Genomic DNA, 20,285 nt, shown 5'->3' on the forward strand with positions numbered 1-20,285 from the left:
CTCACACACACTGATGTGCTCAGCTGCACACCAGGAGCAACTTTAGGATTGGGGACCTGGGTCAAGGCCACTTTAGTGGGTTTCCACTCTGATGGGGAATCAAACAAAGCACCTTCTGGTCACAAGCCTGCCTCTCTAATCACTCGGTCCCCACGTCCCCAAATACTAGTGTTGGAAAAATACCGTTACAGTAGCATACAGGAACAAAATTTCAACAAGTTTGAAAAATTGGATTTTACAAAATCCAGTGAGTGAATAGAGCATCTTTTCATTTTAACACAACTGTGAAACGATAAATTATATCATCCTGTAAGTTTCCAAATTAAAAGGGCATATAATGAGGATAAAATGATTCAAATCTGGTTAACTTTGATGCACCAAAGCAATAAAAAAAAAGCATGTTTTAACTTATTTGATACCATATACCTGTCTACATGTTTGTGCTTGTTGCAGGGAATAAACCTCACCTGCATGAGAGAAATTAGGAGCAGTTTGCATCAACAAGAACTCTCTGGTCTAGATTCTTAAGTTCCTCAGCAGCTGTTCGGTAACATTTGTGTCTGTCCTCCGCAAGTTGCAGGAGAAGCTCACAGCCATTTGTCAGCTTCACCTGTTCTGTTTTGAAGCACACGGCCACTTCTTCCGTCCTTCAGGAGTAACTTCAACAGTCATCTGTAAAATGCACTCGTCTCGTGAGCACAGTAAAGTATTAGGAGCGCGTGCAGCGAGCTGCAGAAGAGAGCAGCACAACCAATAATTTTACAGTATTTACTGTGTGAGTTTAGATATAACTCCCCTCTGAGTCACACTGCAGCTTTGTAACAGACGGGAGTAAATAATAATGAAGAGTGCGGAGGCAACGCGGCTGACAGGCAGGTGGGCGGAGATGAGATGGAAGCACGTTTAATCTCCACACATGTTGAATCACCAACTCTGAAACATGTTAACCAGTCATTTTCCTAATTAATCATCTTAGCCCACACCTCTAACCACCACTGCCGCCTCCTTCTCCTCTGTGACCGTCAGGTTTCTGTGTGGCACCGTGAACAATTTTGTAGCGGAGGTGGGGAAGGCGTACGAGAGAGCCACGGAGAACAAAGAGGAGGCAGATGCCATGGCCAGAAAGGTAAACGCTTGCATAAGAGCTTGTGTAAGAGCAGCTGGTGGGCAGTGTAGGTGTTTCTCATGGTGAAGGTTTGCCGCCATTATTCCCTCTAATTGTTGCTGTGTGCCCGTTGGCAGCTCGTTTCTGTTCACCGATGTGAGGCCTCGTGAGACTTTGGAGGTCAGAGTGTTTTTGAGACGTGTGCAGCTGCTATAATGGAGTGGAAATAAAACGCTATAGTTTCATTCTACATCATAATCACGGTCGGCTGCTAGATTGTAACTGAAAACCTGATTTACGGGCTTTGGTGGGACATTTTCCAACAATGTTTTTTCAGTCGGTTTTACAAATAGTGATGTTTTTATAATAGCTTTTGCAAATAAAGAGAAACGTCCATGCCTCCAGTGCACCTGGCTGATCTTTGAGTGTGCAGTTTGGTAATTATACACAATAAAAAATAAACGTCTCTCATCTCGTAGTGTGCACTGCTGAATGAGAAGTTGGACTCCCTCGTCAAAGCCTTAAGTGAAGAAGCAGAGGCCCAGGTAACAACACCAGCTACACCCGACAGTTGTCTTTGTCCTCTTAGCTCTCTGCTGGAGCACTGTTTCACCAAACTCTAAGTGGAAACCAAATGGGGCATCTTATATAACACACACAATATATAAAAAACTTCCTCTCACAAGCTCTGGTCCTGAGAGTTTGAGGGTTTGGTGCAGTATCTCAGCTGTTCCTATGACTCCACTCTTCTGGAGAGAGACCTCTGATGTTGTGCCTGGAATCTTTTGGAGCCACTCTTCCAATATGGAGGTTGCAGCTCCTAGTATTCCTATTACCACTGGGACCCCTTTGGACTTTACCTTCCACATCTGCTCCAGTTGCTCCTTCAGCCCTTGGTACTTCTCTATTTTCTTATGCTCCTTCTTTCTGATGTTGCTGTCAGTTGGGATTGAAACATCGATCACAGTTGGGGTCTTCTTTCCCTTGTCAACCACCACCATGACTAGCTGGTTGGCCAGCGGTTGCTTGTCTGTCTGGAATTTGAAGTCCCAGAGGACCTTGGTCCACTCTCAATCACCTTTGGTGGCATCTCCCATTGGGACCTTTAATCTGTATGTGACACAGATATTTGTGTACATGATGCCTGACACTTGGTTGTACCTGTCAGTGTACACTGTCCCAGCTTGCATCCTACCACTGTGTGCTGGACTGTCTCTGGGGCACATTTGTACAGCCTGTAATTTGGGTCCTGTCAGCTGTGGTAGACTCCTGCTTCTATGGATCTGGTGCTTAGGGCTTGTTCTTGTGCTGCCATGATCAGAGCCTCTGTGCTGTCCTTTAGGCCGGCCTTTTCTGGCTGGTAGGTCTTCTTGATCTCAGCCTCTTCCTCTATCTGTAGTTGATACATCCCATGGAGGGGCTTGGTCTTCCATGATATCTCCTCGTCCTGTACTTTATCACCATCTGTCTTCATCTGCCTGAGGCATTCTTGTAGCAGCTGATTTTGGAGGGGGGCATTTTTCTGATGTATTCATGCATGCTCCTTGTCTCATCCTGGATCGTGGCTCTGATACTCATTAATCCTCACCCTCTATCCTATGAGCAATGTAAGGACAGAATGCTGGACCTTGGGTGAACACCCCCATGCATTGAGGAGTTTTTGTGTCTTGACATCAGTGGCATCTGTCTCCTCCCGTGGCCACCTTATTATCCAAGCTGGGTATTGAGTTGGTTTCTCTGCACCTGTCTTAACTTCTGGGGGTATTTGGCTATGGCTGACATTCTTGCATCTTCATCATGGTTCCCATTGGCATGGTCTTTCAGTTTGAGGTCATGATTTTTTAGTATTTACTGGTTAGCACATTATCTTATGTCACGTAATCCAGGTTTACAAAAATCTGCAACTCCTGGAGCATAACCCTCTGTAAGAACAGATTGGTATCATTTTTATTCTGTTGTTAAACAAGGCGTAGTCACAGGTGCAAAATTGATCAAAAGAAAGTGGCATTACTTTTGTCTGATTGCTTTTTTGGCATATCCAGGTGGTACCAGCGGGCTCGGTACCCAGTCAGGAAGGCAGCAGCTCTGGCTCTAGCAGTGGCGACGGGGGCACAGAGGCCAAAACGTACCGGTCCAAGGAACAGCTGATGCTCAGAGCCAACAGCCTGAAGAAAGCACTCAGGCAGATCATCGAGCAGGCTGAAAAAGGTCAAAGAAGTTCTGAAGTATAGCTGGAAATGAATGTGCACGTGAAACTGAGCATCCAGGCGAACCCAGTCCTTCAAAGTTCTAAACTGCAGTGATTTTACTGTTGTTATTTCAGTGGTGGACGAGCAGAACCGACACACTCAGCTCCACAGGATATCGTCCTCCATTAAGCGGGAAAACGGTGAGGAGCTGAAGGACGCCGAGCTGCGTAAGTGTCCGCTTGTTTGGACTCACAGTGGACATACAAGCCAGAGGATGTGACAGATCCAACGCTTTGACCCAGAACTGTGTGAAGCCTTTGTGAAAGTGCTTAAAACATAAGGAAAAAGGACGGCGTGAGAAAAGAGATTTCTGTAAAAGCAATGTTTTGTAACATTAAAAATTACGTTCACAGATGAGAACATTTCATCAAACAATACTTTGTCAAAGCAACAAATGAAGCTCATGTTGAACTTTTTTCACTTCCACATAAAAATCATGTCTGTCCAGCTCAAACAAGCTCAAGTCCCATGTCCCCCATCGTCCTGGAGAAAAGCGACAATGTCAGCACCGTGTCCTTCAGCGAGGACTCTGTGTAAGTCTTCATATGTGTGTCTCACTGTAACAGACTCTGATCTGTGCAGCCTGTTGTGAGTAATCTTCTGCATGTTTATGTACAGACAATGTTCGGAGAAATGTGTGATGAATAACTACTTCGGCATCGGCCTGGACGCCAAAATCTCCCTGGAGTTCAACAACAAGAGAGATGAGCACCCTAAAAAATGCAGGTATGACCTCACAGTTATGAACCGACTTGTCGCACAGTCACTGCAGTGATGCATTCAAGGTCCAGCACAGTTTGGATTTAAGAGTCAAACTCAGGGTCATACCAAAATGCCATAAATGATCACATTAAATAACAGCAGAAATATTCCACGTTCCATATTGTTGCAGCGTTCTGATTTCTTGTCAGCAAATTATTGATGTAAGATTAGTTTTGATTGGTTTCCTCTGTCATTTGCCTCCTGCAGCAGTCGCACCAAGAACATGATGTGGTATGGTGTTCTGGGAACCAAAGAGCTGGTCCAGAAGACCTACAAGAACCTGGAGCAGAGAGTAGAGCTGGAGGTCAGACTCCCAGACGCACAGAAAGATTAAAGTTGTACAAAGCTGTGATTGGGTCTCCCACAAGTCTGACACAAAGTCTTTGTCTTCAGTGTGATGGAGTTCCCATGTCTCTTCCAAGTCTCCAAGGTCTGGCAGTTCTGAACATCCCGAGCTATGCAGGCGGCATTAACTTCTGGGGAGGCACCAAAGAGGATAATGTGAGTGTGCAAAGGATGCACACATTGTATGAAATATTCTCAGCTTTAGGGGGTCAAAAAAATTCGATTTCAATGTGTCAACACAAAAATGGCTGAAATAAATAAAATAATAAAATAAACTATGCAGGAGTAGAGCATTTCATGTGGCTGCTTAATGAAAGCCTTTTTATAAGGCAGATACCATTAGGGTTGGGTGTCGAGAACCGGTTCTTTTCGGGTATCGTTAAGAAATGATTTGATCCACCGACATCAATAGCCTTTTTGATAAGGGCTCTTCTTTGAAGCTTGAAGCAACGATGTGGCCCGCTGCTTCATTAGTTCTTTGCTTTATTTCGCTTTATCTTAATTTTTCCCGGCATTTTCAATGTTAAAGTTAGCATTAAGCTGTTCACATCTCAGCACGTTTGTGTGTACTTTTCTGTATAATAATTAATGGCTCAGCATTGGTTGTCGTAAAAACAAGAATCGTCCTCACACATCTCCAAACGCTGTGAGGCTCTCTGCCGAGTCAAGTTAGAATGATAGAGTCCAGTTGGAATTAATAAATTCAAAGCAAAATGGCGTTTAAATCAATTGACACATCTTTCCAACGTAATACAAACTGCAATCGATCAAAATGTTTTTATCCTCCCGAAATGAGGCGTCCTGGCCTGACGTGCAGCAGCTGACTGAGCTCAGCTCAAAGATGCAGAGACACGTTCAAGCCAAAATGTCTGAAAGGAAATGCTTTTGACAAAAACTACAGATTTTATTTTTATTTATGTCCAGAGATCAAAGATACAGTGACCAATTTCATATTTATTTACTTTAAGACTCAATAAAATGTTGACATAGAAAACTTGTAAAGCCTACTTTTAGTACACAGAAAAGTCACAAGAGATATCGATAAGGGAATCGGATCGATAAGCAGAATCGATAATGGCATCGATATTGATAAAATCTTATCAATACCCATCCCTGGATACCATGCTAGTAAGCAGACGCTAATGGGCTAATTAATGTTACTGCTCAAGACACAAAGGTCTCTAAACTGCTTTGTATTGCCACAGACAAACCATCAAGAAGCTAAACGTGCACATTTATTTCACCAAGTACTTTACTTGATGAAAAATTTTTAAAATATTACAATTAGCCTTACCTTAGTCAGGCTATCCTCCTCATTGTCCTGTGGCTGTCAGAGTGCAAACAAGTCATGAGCTGAGTAGTATGAAAGTTAATCCACCTTGCATCAAGAACCTATGAAGGTTTTTCCATATTTTTGTTAAAGAGCTAGGTCTTTGAGTTTGCAAGCATAATTTATTTATTTCAGTCATACCCAGTACATTTTGCTTATTCAGATCTTCTTTTACAGCAGTTGGTATCCAGCTTAATGGTGTTTTACCCTCCGCCTTTTCCTTCATTCAGAACACATAAGTGTGTTCAGGATATGTCATTCAATGTGCATATTAAACAAATATGTAGGACTGCTTTTTTGCATTTATGCAGTATCTCTAAAATTAGAAAGGTCTTGTCTCAGAGTGATGCTGAAAAACTAATTCATGCATTTATTTCCTCTAGGCTGGACTATTGTAATTCATTATTATCAGGTTGTCCTAAAAGTTCCCTGAAAAGCCTTCAGTTAATTCAAAATGCTGCAGCTAGAGTACTAACGGGGACTAGAAGGAGAGAGCATATCTCACCCATATTGGCCTCTCTTCATTGGCTTCCTGTTAATTCTAGAATAGAATTTAAAATTCTTCTTCTTACTTATAAGATTTTGAATAATCAGGTCCCATCTTATCTTAGGGACCTCATAGTACCATATCACCCCAATAGAGCGCTTCGCTCTCAGACTGCAAGCTTACTTGTAGTTCCTAGGGTTTGTAAGAGTAGAATGGGAGGCAGAGCCTTCAGCTTTCAGGCTCCTCTCCTGTGGAACCAGCTCCCAATTCAGATCAGGGAGACAGACACCCTCTTTACTTTTAAGATTAGGCTTAAAACTTTCCTTTTTGCTAAAGCTTATGGTTAGGGCTGGATCAGGTGACCCTGAACCATCCCTTAGTTATGCTGCTATAGACTTAGACTGCTGGGGGGTTCCCATGATGCACTGAGTGTTTCTTTCTCTTTTTGCTCTGTATGCACCACTCTGCTTTTAATCATTAGTGATTGATCTCTGCTCTCTTCCACAGCATGTCTTTTTCCTGGTTCTCTCCCTCAGCCCCAACCAGTCCCAGCAGAAGACTGCCCCTCCCTGAGCCTGGTTCTGCTGGAGGTTTCTTCCTGTTAAAAGGGAGTTTTTCCTTCCCACTGTCGCCAAGTGCTTGCTCACAGGGGGTCGTTTTGACCGTTGGGGTTTTTACGTAATTATTGTATGGCCTTGCCTTACAATATAAAGCGCCTTGGGGCAACTGTTTGTTGTGACTTGGCGCTATATAAATAAAATTGATTGATTGATTGATTGATAAGTAGCTTGTGTGTAGACAGTGCCATCTTGTGGTTGTAAAAGAGAATGTAGTTTTTTTTTTTTTTTTTTTTTTTTTTTTTTTTTTTGCCATGTACGTTGCTTAGAAATAAAAGGCGCAGGATGAGCCAAACAAAATAATAATTGCAAAAAAGTATGACTTGTAGTCCAAATAATACTGCAACTCGTCCTGCTTGTCCTTAGAACTTTGGAGCTCCCTCATTTGATGATAAGAAGCTGGAGGTGGTTGCCGTGTTTGGCAGCATGCAGATGGCCATGTCCAGAGTCATCAACCTGCAGCACCATCGCATTGCACAGGTAAAAAATCCATCCTTCCCCTTTTGTTTTTACATCGGCGACAACCATAAGTCAGAAAAGAACCAGGAAATGTACAAATAAATTATGTAAGTTTGGAAAGCTGGTTTGTGTGTAACCGTAGAGGTTAGCAGCACGTTTTGTGTTGTGTCCAATAAGAAGGTCTGTCTGATGATGGCTGCCGTTTGTGTCGTCCCAGTGCCGCCAGGTGAAGCTCACCATCCTGGGGGAGGAAGGGCTTCCTGTGCAGGTGGATGGAGAGGCCTGGATCCAGCCACCCGGCATTGTCAAGATTGTCCACAAGAACCGAGCGCAGATGCTGACCCGAGACAGGGTGAGAGACGAAGCTCTTGTACGACCTGCAGTATGAGGAGCAACATGCAGCTGTCTCGTCTGCTCGCCTTCATTAATCTTTTCCGTTTCAGGATTCCTTTGATGAAACTCTGACTCGCTGTGTTTGCTCTTTCTTCTCTCACCTCTAATCTTTTAAAAGCTCTCTTGAGTCGAGCGTGTTTGGTTGGTTTGTTTCCATGGTTACCTCCTTATGCACTGCAGAGAGAAGAATGTTGACGCTGTGGTTTTAACAGCTTCTCTCCAGTAAGACCCCATGGATGTATAATGTCAGTTTATTTTTGTTTGTTTTTGAGAATGGTGCACGTTTGGCTGCAGACAGCCGCTGCCAGAAAAAAACTCTGCAATCCCCTATCTTTTTTTTTTTTATATTTCTCCGAAGGGGGTCGCTTGCTTATTGTGGTGTTTATGTGCTCGCTGTGGGTGCTTTTGAGTTGAAAATTTCTTAACTTTTCATAGAGGCACCATGGCAATACGTCACCACTTTTGTGTGCAAATGAAAGTAGAGGATGACTGTTTTTTCCATTTTAAACTTTATCAATACAGCCAAAACAAAACAAACATGCTCAAGCTGCTGGGAGGAGAAGAAGAAAAAAAAAAAAGCTAAATGGGCATGGGGCCCAAAATGGGACTTAAGACCTGTCTCAGGTAGACATTGTTGGATACGTGGTTGATGGATGATTACCGTTTGAATGGTCGTATTCAGATTTCGTATCTTGTTTTGCTCTTCCCCGTTTCTGCTTGCTACAGAAATTTGCAGATGAAAGATGTATTTATGTCAAACTGAGTGGACAAAAATTCACAGCTGTCTTGACTCTTCTCTATGTAACCAGGCGTTCGAGAGCACGCTCAAATCATGGGAGGACAAGAGGAAGATCGACAACTACCGCGCCGCCAGGCCCCGCCTCAACTCCCAGCAGTCCATGGAGTACCTGACGGAGGAGGAGTGTGCCCAGGTTCAGCAGCTGGGCATTGTGGCTGACACACTCATCACCAAGTAAGACTGAATTTATGTTTTTGACGACAGGAAAGCACACGCATGGCATTTTGGTTTTAAACCCAGTTTACTCAACAAACACTAACCGATAGAGCAGCAAAAAATCTTCAAAGATAAAACTGTAAATGTGCATGTTTAGGGTTTTTTTTCCTCTTGTTTCATTTTTAATATTTATCGTTGAGCAGCTTAACAAAAAACACCAAGTAAGACTGAATTTATGTTTTTGACGACAGGAAAGCACACGCATGGCATTTTGGTTTTAAACCCAGTTTACTCAACAAACACTAACCGATAGAGCAGCAAAAAATCTTCAAAGATAAAACTGTAAATGTGCATGTTTAGGGTTTTTTTTTCCTCTTGTTTCATTTTTAATATTTATCGTTGAGCAGCTTAACAAAAAACACGTGGTCTAATTGTAAATGCATCTGACTGCATAAACTCTACATGAATGTTTACTTCCAGAATCTCTTCATGTGTATTTTAATTTTGTAAGTTTGCGATTATTTATCCCACTGCAATTACTTTTTACGTTTTTCTCTTTTGTACCTCTGCAATTTTTCACAGCCTTCCTTGATGCTTGTAAATTTTTTTAATTTTTATGATCACATCTTCAAAACATAATCTCTCTTTCAGGGCATTGAATACCTAAAAACTCTTCTAATGTTGCTTTCGATGCAGCAAAAGAGTATTTTCCGGACGATATGTTGCACCGGAATATAAATGTCATCTGTCCAAAAATCCATCATAAAAGGAAAAAAAAATGCAAGTCACATCAGTCTATAAGTAGCAGTTACTTTTGAAGTTGGTGTTACTGCTTCATGCAACAAGACGTTAAATGGACTTAAGAGGCATATTATATATTTTCAATGTAAATACTGCATTAGCAAGCAGAAGCTAACGGGTTAATTAAGGGCGTGAGAGTGAGTGCCTTATTTTCATGATTGAACAGATGGACACATCTGGTTCAGAGGTAAAGGGTGCACATTTACCTCAGTAAATGTTACTAAACATATTAAAATGCCAGTGCATTTTAAATACATAGTAGTTAGATATACCTTAGCCTAGCTTCCTCCTCATTGCTCGGGTGGTTGTCCCATAAAGTGAAAACAAATGGAGTATTGAGTTAATCACTCCCTATTCAAGAGTGTATGAATAGTATTCCCTCTGTTTACTGAAGAGCGCATAGTGTTTTGGTTTGAGAGGGTGATTTATTAATTTTATTCCTTCTCTGAGACCCAGTCTGTCCTTCTCATTCAGCTCTTCTTGTTTTACAGTGGTTGGCATCCAGCTTATTGATGCATTACGCCACATTCTGCTCTGGAGTGTGGCATGTGGAGTTATTCAGATCAGGATGGCCTTGTTGCATATGTAGGCTGGAGATGATAATCTAGCTTTTTTAATTTTTTTTTTTACATAAGTCACTTTGAAATATATATTACAGAACTAGCCAAGCGAGTAAAAAAAACAAACAAACAAAAAGACGGTGCAGTCTGGAAAATACGGTACTTTTTAAAGTCACCTAGAAAGCCTAAATGGAACAATCTGCTCAGCTTTGGCTTTTCTGTAGTTACTATGTGAGAGCTCCAAGCTTGTGTGTTTATCAAGAGGCTGAGATAACTTGTTGGAATAATTACTATGTTTGGTGAAATAATGATCACAGCCCTGTCAGGTGTGTGATTGGCTGCCTCGTCTTTACACAGGATCCGTGAGACAGCAAAGACCCACAAGGTGGTGGAGCAGGAGCTGGCTCACGCCGTCAACGCTACCGCTCTGGTGCTCGCGGAGTCCTTCCCCTCCAAACCATCGAGTCCCGAGGTAAGAGGACCATGGATGGGACAAACCAGACACTTGGAGCTTGTATTAGTTGTTACTTGAGTTAGTAAGAAGTGAATTAATACAATTTTGCTTTTAAAATAGTGTTTCAGCATCTTTGGAAACCTGAATTTTTATATATAATAAAACGCTTATAAACCAGTAAATTTCAGTGCATCTGGAAAGTATTCAGTGTTTCACTTTTTGCACATTTTATGTTACAGCTTTATTCCAAAATGGAACTTTTTCCTCAAAATTCAACACAATACCCCATAATGACAATGTGAAAGTATGTTTGAGGTTTTTGCCAATTTATTAAAAATAAAAAATGAAGAAATCACATGAACATAAGTTTTTTACAGCCTTTGCCATGAACCTGATGGCCACTCTGTCAGAGCTCCAGCATGCCCCTGTAGACAGAGGAGAACCTTCCAGAAGGTGACAGACATCATGTTTGGAGGAAAGCAGGCACCATCCCCACAGTGAAGCATGGTGGTGGCAGCATCATGCTGTGGGGATGTTTTTCAGCAGCAGGAACTGGGAGACTAGTCAGGTTTGAGGGAAAGATGAATGCAGCAATGTACAGAGACATCCTGGATGAAAACCTGGTTCCAGAGCACTCTTGACCTCAGACTGGGGCGACGGTTCATCTTTCAGCAGCACAGTGGCCCCAAGCTCACAGCCAAGTTATCAAAGGAGTAGCTTCAGGACAACTCTGTGAATGTCCTTGAGTGGCCCAGCCAGAGCCCAGACCTGAATCTGATTGAACATCTCTGGACAGATCTGAAAATGTCTGTGCACCGATGCTCCACATCCAACCTGATGGAGCTTGAGAGGTGCTGCAAAGAGGAATGGGACCAAACTGGCCAAAGATAGGTGCGCCAAGCTTGTGGCATCATATTCAAGAAGACTGGAGGCTGTAATTGCTGCTAAAGGTGCATCAGCAAAGTGTTGAGCAAAGGGTGTGAATACTTATGTACATTTGATTTCTTAGTTTTTAATTTTAAATTTTTAAATAAATTTGTAAAACATTTTGTTGTCATTATTGGGTGTTGTGAGTAGAATTTAGAGGGGAGAAAAATTAATTTCCTCCATTTTTGGAATAAGGCTGTAACATAAAATGTGGAAGACGAGAAGCGCTGTGAATAATTTCTGGATGCACTATGTATCCAACACAAGACTCATTCATTTAAGTCTGCAAAATTATAAAAATGAAATAAAAATTTAAGCATCAGAGGTAAATAGCAGATCACTTGTGATCATTTAATAACCTTATGACCTAGATAATCTGTATGTAAATAATACAATATGGACCATCTGTAAATTATTTGCAGAAGAAAATGAGTTTTCTCTTTTTTCAGGTTCTGAGTCGCAGTACGGCAGTGGAAATCGTCAACAGCAGTAAAGTTCTGCAGGCGGAGACAAAGATGCTGCTTGATGGAAAGATGCTGGTGCGAAGCTGCAGTTTCATCCTTGTGTACTTTTTTTTTTGTAGGGCGGGCATCATCCCACTCCAGTTTGTGATGGTTTTGTTTAGTGTTTGGGAACATTGACGTTGGTTCATAACAAGCCTTTTGGAAGTGAACAAATATGAGAACTGGTAACCGTGACTACCACACAGACGAAATTCTTCGGTGTAGGTCGTTTTTTATTTTCCAATTGGTAGCACGCCTTTAAAATACATTTGTCTGAAATATTTTATTATTGTTCATATACAGTACATCTGGAAAGTATTCATGGCACTTAACTTTTTTCTCATTTTATTTTACAGGCTTATTCCATAATGTAGTAAATGGGGCTGGGCGATATGACCTAAAATTCATATCGTGGTATAAATTGAACCCCTTTATGGTAGCAGTGTATATCAAATCAAATCAATTTTATTTATATAGCGCCAAATCACAACAAACAGTTGCCCCAAGGCACTTTATATTGTAAGGCAAAAGCCATACAATAATTACGGAAAAACCCCAACGGTCAAAACGACCCCCTGTGAGCAAGCGCTTGGAGACGGTGGGAAGGAAAAACTCCCTTTTAACAATATAAACTTCAATGTAAAAATTATAATGGAAGTATTTGAATGGGTTATATTGTTCCTTGTACCCCCATCACACTAGAGGCTGAATGAGCCCGAATGCTGTCCGAATTAGGGAATAACCCTGTTGTCTGGTGATTTGCGGACGTTAATGTTGGATTACGGTCGCAAATTGAGTTACCGGCACCGCCGGTAAAGTCGAGACACAATCTAAACTCTCCGACAGCGTTCTCCATGCATTCCAAATTGATTTGTGTGGCTGGCCCAAATGTTTAGCTCATGATCAAAACAGTTGAGGTGGAAAATATCGTATGGCATTTGTTTATTTTGTTTATACATCTTCAAATCACAACAAAAGCTGCCTCAAGGTGCTTCACACAAGTAATGTCTGTCCTTACAGGCAACAGTGGTAAGGAAAACCTCCCTCTAATGATACTGAGGAAGAAACCTCAAGCAGACCAGACTCGAAGGAATGACCCCACTGCGGTTTTGCAATTTTTTACAAATATGAAGAAACAGAAAACAGGAAATCAAACAACGTAATCATATAAAGAAAATGAGAAGTCCATGCAGTAGTGAGCACCACAGGCAGGGGTCATCCAGCATTCCTCATGCAGTGGGCTTGTCCCCACGACATGGTCACCCCCAACACGGACTCCAGCACCTGCGTCAGGCCTTGTATCTCAGGAGCAGTCTGGCCCCTTGTGGCTTGCTCCGTCAGCCTGCAAGCCCACATGACATCATTCGTACCTCAGAGAGAAAAGAGGTGTAGTGTTTTTTTTTTTTTTTTTGGTTTGTTTGTTTTTTGTTTATTTTCTCGGGCCAACTGATTCTGCTAAGGTATAATTCATCAGCAGTAATTCAACAGGAAAACAGAAATGACTAAATTTATCGCTGGCTGCAAGCTGTAAGTTTCCCTAACAGACCTAGAATTTAGATAATGTTGAGGCAGAGACCTGTTCCATTGAAAAATGAAATTACTTTAAAGGGGTAGGAAGCATAGTACCATACTATGCCAGTATGCTAGCCATACGAGAGGGAGAGTAGATGTGAAGTAATGGTTTTAGTAATAGATTTCTTAAGTAATGGTTTAATCACTGCAGATTTGTAACATTTAGATCCAGAGGTTAGTGTTGCCACCATGTCGAACAGGAACTTTGAATTATGCTTGTTTTTGTTGATCACATCAGAGCAATAGGTCCACTTTGTTGTATCCAGTAGTGCATACTTAGAGTCTAAGATGACGTCACGCAGTGTAATACTTGTAGTTTTGAACGACGCCATTTTCGTTCTAGACCTCCGGCCTCACGCTTGAGGCCACATAAGTAATCAGTGAACCATGACGAATGTGTTGGGGGGGGGGGGGGCATGATTTTAATCTGACTGGAGCGATCACATAAGAGCGTGGTTGTGATTGCTGAGTTTAAAGCTGTCCACAAGACTGTCTACTGAATGGTCATTTTCCAAAAGTGACAGTAAGATACCAGGAACCTTGGCTCCAAGTTCAGTTGTAGTTGAAGAGTTGATGTGTTGCCACAATGATGAATAAGTTTCTTGTTACATAATACAGCACCAAGACTGTAAACTTAAGTGATGAATCGGAGTTCACTTATGTAAGAGGCATGATGTCAGTATTTGTGACAGCGATACTGCGCATGAGGACCAAATCCAAGGTATTTCCACTAATGTGTGTTGAACCCTTAAAGCATTGCTGGAATCCTAACACATCCATAATGTCCATAAATGATTTGTAGAGGGGGTCAGAAGGCTCATTTATATGAATGTTGAAGTCACCATCAATCAGAATGTTATCAGCACAAGTTGGCAAGTTAGAGAGAAACTCACCAAATTCATCTAAGAATTCATGATATGGACCCGGGAGCCTATTTATGGTGGCAGAATGGCTTGGTTGCTTTATATTATTATTCTTGACCCTGGTTATGTGTAGTATCCTGGCACAGCGGACAGTCAGATGTTCAAACAAATTATATTTTGTTAGTAGTAGTGAATTCATTTTTCCCCTCAATATTCTACATGCAACACCCCATAACATGAATTTTATTTTATTTATTTTGCAAATTTATTAAAACTAAAAAAAAAAACTAAGAAATCAAATGTGCATAAATATTCAGTCTTCGCTCAACACTTTGTTGATGCACTGTTGGCAGCAATTACAGCCTCAAGTCTTCTTGAATATGATGCCACAAGCTTGGTGCACCTATCTTTGGCCAGTTTGGCCCCATTCCTTTTTGCAGCACCTCTCAAGATCAGGTTGGATGTGGAGCGTCGGTGCACAGCCATTTTCAGATCTCTCCAGAGATGTTCTGTCGGATTCAGGTCTAGGCTCTGGCTGGGCCACTCAAGGACATTCACAGAGTTGTCCTGAATCCACTCCTTTGATATCTTGGCTGTGTGTTTAGGGCCACTGTGCTGCTGAAAGATGAATTGTCGCCCCAGTCTGAGGTCAAGAGCACTGTGGAGCAGGTTTTCATCCAGGATGTCTCTGTACATTGCTGCATTCATCTTTCCCTCAATCCTAGTTCCTGCTGATGGAAAAACATCCCCACAGCATGATGCTGCCACCACCATGCTTCACTGTAGGGATGGTGCCTGATTTCCTCCAAACATGACGCCTGGCATTCACGCCAGAGTTCAATCTTTGTCTCATCAGACCAGAGAATTTAGCTTCTCATGGTCTGAGAGTCCATCAGCTGCCTTTTGACAAACTTCAGGTGGGCTGCCATGTGCATTTTACTAAGAGTGGCTTCTGTCTGGCCACTCTACCATATAGGCCTGATTGGTGGATTGCTTCAGAGATGGTTGTCCTCTCTCCACAGAGGAATACTGGAGCTCTGACCATCATGTTCATGCTTGGTTTGTGCTCTGACATGCACTATCAACTAATATGTAGACAGGTGTGTGCCTTTCCGAATCATGTCCAGTCAACTGAATTTACCCCAGGTAGACTCCAATTAAGCTGTAGAAACATCTCAAGGATGATCAGTGGAACCAGGAGGCACCTGAGCTCAAATTGGAGCTTCATGGCAAAGGCTTTGAATACTTATGTACAAGTGATTTCTTTTTTTATTATTATTTGTAATACATTTGTAAAAGCCTCAAATCATTTCACATCGTCATTATGGGGTGTTGTGTGTAGACCTTTAAAGGAAAAAATTAATTTCATGAATTTTTCAATAAGGCTGTAATATAAAATGTGGAAAGTGCAGCACTGAAAACTTTCTGGATGCACTGTATGATGTCATTTTCTGAGATAATGAATAATCAGATGTTACCTGTTTACTGACGTATCCCCATTAAGCAAAGACTCTATGTACTTTAAAATCGTGAATGTTTCCTATAATTCCCTCTCTTAACCTGTCCACCCTCTCAGTTGGAGTCTCTGGAGGAACATGAGTTGCGATCAACACTGAACAGCCTCAGTGCTGAACTCCACAAGTTGGAGGACATCCACTGGATCTGTCCGCTCATGCAGTGCTCCGAGGAGGTGAGGAGGCACCGCCAGTGTGACAGGGAACCACATCAGACACCGCAGTTGTTCCTTTGTGCTTTCATGTAGTTAATTTATTTGTTTTCTTACTCTGATGGGTCTTTCAGTGATGTCATATGAAATTTTATGCTGATAGTTTGTTCTTTCTGAAAGATAATTGATGTCATGTCAGTCTTTCCTGAGCCAGTACTTGTGATAGTGACAGCAGTGTCTGAAAGAGTAAAAATGTACTTTGTGTGAAACATTTGAATGCAACTTGAGAACTTTTTGTCGTGGCCAAGGATGAGTGGTGGTGTGTTCAATCTTTGACCATGATCTATTTTCACCATTATTAAGCAACTCTGGAGACGACTGTGTTAAACTGCAGAAATGCATGCAGGTCACATTGAGAAAAGTCGTACCGATTATATCAATGTGATGTAAAGATGGCAAATGTGACAAAATGTTCAGTTGTGGATCTTTGCCTTTGTGGAGTCTTACTGTCAGGCGCCTGTCGGAGGTCCACTTCTGTGTCCCAGCACAGATGTTATTGTGCTGATTGTCCTGTTTTATGTCTATAATTTTTTGATGAAATGCTTTGTGTTTGTTGTTGTAGGACTCGACGAGGGGCAGCAGTAAGAGCAGCATGAAGCTAAAGATGATACCCAAAGTGAAAAAGGAGAGAGAGAAGCTGCACAAACAGAAGTCCAACAGTTCTCTGTCAGGTAACCAATCAGGAAGTGGCCTCGGGGCAGAGCGGTGCAACTGGGAGGAAACAACCACAGCACATAATTTTTGTGCACAGCGCCCACATCACATATAGTTGTGCTGATAAGTTTATATACCCTGGGAGAATTTGTGATTTATTTTGGGCCATTTTTCAGAGAATATGAATAACACAAAAACGTGTTTTCTCACTCGTTGTTAGCGGTTGTGTGAAGCCATGTATTTACTTTTTTTTAAATAATAACAGAAACTACCCAAATGACCCTGATCAAAAGTTTACATACCCCTGTGCTTAATACTGTGTGTTGCCTCCTTTAAGATCTATGACAGCTCGAGTCTTTTGTGGTAGTTGTGAACGAGACTCTTTATTTTCTGTGTTGGTAAAGCCATCCATTCTTCATGGCAAAAAGCCTCCAGTTCCTGTAAATTCCTGGGCTGTCTAGCATGAACTGCACATTTAAGATCTCCCCAGAGTGGCTCAAAGATATTGAGGTCAGTAGACTGAGATGGCCACTCCAGAGCCTTCACTTTATTCTGCTGTATCCAATGCCAGATGCACATCATCTGGGCTGATGAGTGCATGTTTTCCTCCAGTATTTTCAGGCAACATGCTGCATTCAGCATGCCATCAAGTTTGACCACGTTCCCTGTGCCTTTGTAGCTCACACATCCCCAAAACATCAGCGATCCACCTCCGTGCTTCACAGGAGGAATGGTGCACCTTTCATCATAGGCCTTGTTGACTCCTCTCCAAATGAAATGTTTATGGTTATGGCCAGAAAGTTCAATTTTAGTCTCATCACTCCAAATGACTTTCCCTGTGCTCTTTGGTATTGTAAGTGGGATACCTTGTGGCATTTGCATAGCAATAGCTTTGTTCTGGCGACTCGCCCATATAGGCATCCTTGCATCCTGAACATTTTTACTGGCAGTTGTAGCTGAAATTTCTTTTGGTGTACCTGACTATGGTTTGGTATAATTGTAAATGTGTTTAAAAATACGGGCATGACACAAGAAAGTTAAAACACTTATTGCTATTGTGGTTGATTTAAAAAACAAAACAAAATTTAAATGGCAAAATAGATGTAGTAATAATAAAATAAAATAACTTAATAATACCAATAATAATAAAAATGTTAACAGTGTGTATATAGCAACATCCTAAACAATTTATAAATATAATGAGACAGTAACATGCTACCTGCTTGATTTACATAATTATTTATGTTAATTTACTGACTGGCTGTCATCCTACATACAAAGAATATCTCTGCTTCCTCCATTTTTTATTGCCATCTCCTTTGTTTAAGACACTTTTAGGCTTCTTAAATACCCCCCTCCCTACTCTTACCAGTTAGGCCTTAAGAGAGAGCCAAAGGTGCTTAGTGGACAACTTTCATCTTACCAAGGGAAATTCTAAGAAATATCCAAGAATTTGAGGAATTCTAAGATGTCACTAGTAGCTATTTTTAGCTTTAGGCTAATGTGTTCCCTGGAGTTATTTTGCTGTTTTTTCTGCTTTCTGAAAGCACACCATATATTGAGTCAGGGTCCTCACAGGTTCTGCACACAAAGTGTGTCGAACTACCAAGAAACTGAAAAGAAAAATGCTGGAATTCTTTCTGCTCGAGTTGGCTGGCGGACAGCGCCAACAAACTGAACGACATGGAGTCTGGACTTGAAACATGTTTAGATGAAATGTCAACCTCAGAAGAAAAACACATCTAGAGCAGACCCCAGCTACATATGCACAAGAAATTTAGGTTTGAGGCATAGAGCAGTTTTTAGCTTACCGTCAAAGGAGCTGCAGCTGACATTTGTCAGTGTGGACTGCCCTGAGCTTTGGAATCCCTTGATGTTATTATTTTGCAGGACCTGCTGCAGGATATTGTGTTGCTGGTGTGGAAGTAGTCATTGTGCACTGCAAAAAAAAAAATGTACTGTAATAAAATTATGATTCATGAGTTTGGGGGGAAATCATTGGCCCCAAATTTATAGCTTTCAGCAGAACTAGCAAAAATCCAATCAAATGTTTTTCTCCTCTTTGTCCACCCCCCAGGAGCTTTGGATGTTAAAGGTGGGTGCGGTGAGGCAGATTCTTCAGGTAACTGAAGGGGGCGCTGCAAAGTCGCTTTGCTGTTACTCTGTACCACGGGCGAGGAGCACCTTTCCTGTTCTCTCCTCTTAGAAAAGAGCCGTGACGTCTGCTGGCCTGTTGGAGGCGCAAGATGTTTGGGGTGGGAGGAGACAAAAATCAAGCAACCCTGCAACTCATGTTTACAGTTTGGGCGCCATTTGTCCACCCGCCATTTCTCTCAGCAGGGAATAGTTTGTATTTTGCACCAACATTCATTTAGAGGTTGATGTGGGCGTGGCTTGCGTCTGAAGCAGTGAATCAAATGTGTAAGAACGGAGCGTCTCCTCGCAAGTTTATCAACAACAGAATGCATGAACTTTTTCTCCTTTCAGCATGTGGAGTGCAGCCATTTGTGATTTGATGTTGAAATATGTTTACATTTTCCCTCTTGAACATGGGTTTTGTAGCGGAACTCAAAAGGCCTTGCGGAGCCTTTGGAAGTGTATTTATTTCACAGCAGCAACTAATTTCAACCAGCAGTGACAAACTGAATCATCTCGCTCAGTCTGTTAAATGTTTGGAGGAATGTACCTGTTTGGACTAATTTTAACATGTGAATAATAACAACATAGTGTATATAATTTGAGAAGTGCTGCTGTTGTGGTTCTGAAGTTGTTCATCCGCTGCATAGCTATGCAGAAAAATAATCTCTTTGGAGAGTTGACGTGATTTCAGCCTTAAAAGTAATAATAATGATGGTTTAAAAAGATACTTGAGGCTTTTTAGGAATGAATTTGACTAATTATCTGAGTGTAAAAGGTTTGGATGCTGAGAATCAGTACCAGATGAAATGAGTCAGTGAGCTGGATATTTCTGGTGACGTTCGGCGAAGGCGTTTACAGGAGGAGGAAGCATCAATGTCGCATTTTTAAAACCAAACATCTACTCTGTGTGCTATTACTGCTTCGATGTACTGAGCTGTGTAACAGGATGCTGTTAGCTATTTGCCTTGTCTGTGGCTTGAGCTGGTATTACAACAAATCTATACTTTGTATTTATTTGTAATCTGTGAAGCTGTGCAGGCTTTGCTTCCCCCAACAGATTCCTGAGCCGCTGTATCGTAGACTATGAACATCGCATGTGTACTTCCTTCACCTCACAGAAAACCTACAAATAGTTAAACAATAAGACAATCAGTGTTTAACACCCAAGTCTTCTATTTTTACCACAAATTAAACCACTTGGTTTGTTTTTTTTCTGATCATTAATATGTTGTCAAAGTAGACATTGCTGCCAAAGTGTATTTTTTTTTTTTTTTTTTTTTTTTTTTTTTTTTTTTACTTTACAGTGTTTCCTTACTGTTTGGGAACGGCACAATCATGGCGATTGGGAATAATAAAATTCGTCAAACTGTACTCTAGGACAAAT

The 20,285-nt window shown here is 41.5% G+C and overlaps 1 protein-coding gene across 2 annotated transcripts in view; it reads left to right on the forward strand.

The window, feature by feature from the left end:
• The window catches only part of si:dkey-172j4.3 (diacylglycerol kinase delta), a 129,415-nt gene extending 110,392 nt beyond the window's left edge, over positions 1-19,023 (forward strand). For both annotated transcript variants that reach the window (XM_034164290.1, XM_034164291.1), the window contains 16 exons: positions 1,027-1,126; positions 1,585-1,650; positions 3,148-3,313; positions 3,429-3,521; positions 3,803-3,887; positions 3,973-4,080; positions 4,324-4,420; positions 4,510-4,617; positions 7,262-7,375; positions 7,572-7,706; positions 8,557-8,720; positions 10,421-10,535; positions 11,894-11,983; positions 15,959-16,072; positions 16,671-16,779; positions 18,840-19,023. In XM_034164290.1, coding sequence (XP_034020181.1) covers positions 1,027-1,126; positions 1,585-1,650; positions 3,148-3,313; positions 3,429-3,521; positions 3,803-3,887; positions 3,973-4,080; positions 4,324-4,420; positions 4,510-4,617; positions 7,262-7,375; positions 7,572-7,706; positions 8,557-8,720; positions 10,421-10,535; positions 11,894-11,983; positions 15,959-16,072; positions 16,671-16,779; positions 18,840-18,892 — 1,717 coding nt within the window. In that variant the 3' untranslated portion in view covers positions 18,893-19,023. The remainder of the gene's footprint in view (positions 1-1,026; positions 1,127-1,584; positions 1,651-3,147; positions 3,314-3,428; positions 3,522-3,802; positions 3,888-3,972; positions 4,081-4,323; positions 4,421-4,509; positions 4,618-7,261; positions 7,376-7,571; positions 7,707-8,556; positions 8,721-10,420; positions 10,536-11,893; positions 11,984-15,958; positions 16,073-16,670; positions 16,780-18,839) is intronic.
• The last annotated feature ends 1,262 nt before the right edge of the window (positions 19,024-20,285 follow it).

The sequence above is a fragment of the Thalassophryne amazonica genome, chromosome 23, assembly GCF_902500255.1.
Source record: "Thalassophryne amazonica chromosome 23, fThaAma1.1, whole genome shotgun sequence".
Classification (NCBI taxonomy): Eukaryota; Metazoa; Chordata; class Actinopteri; order Batrachoidiformes; family Batrachoididae; genus Thalassophryne; species Thalassophryne amazonica.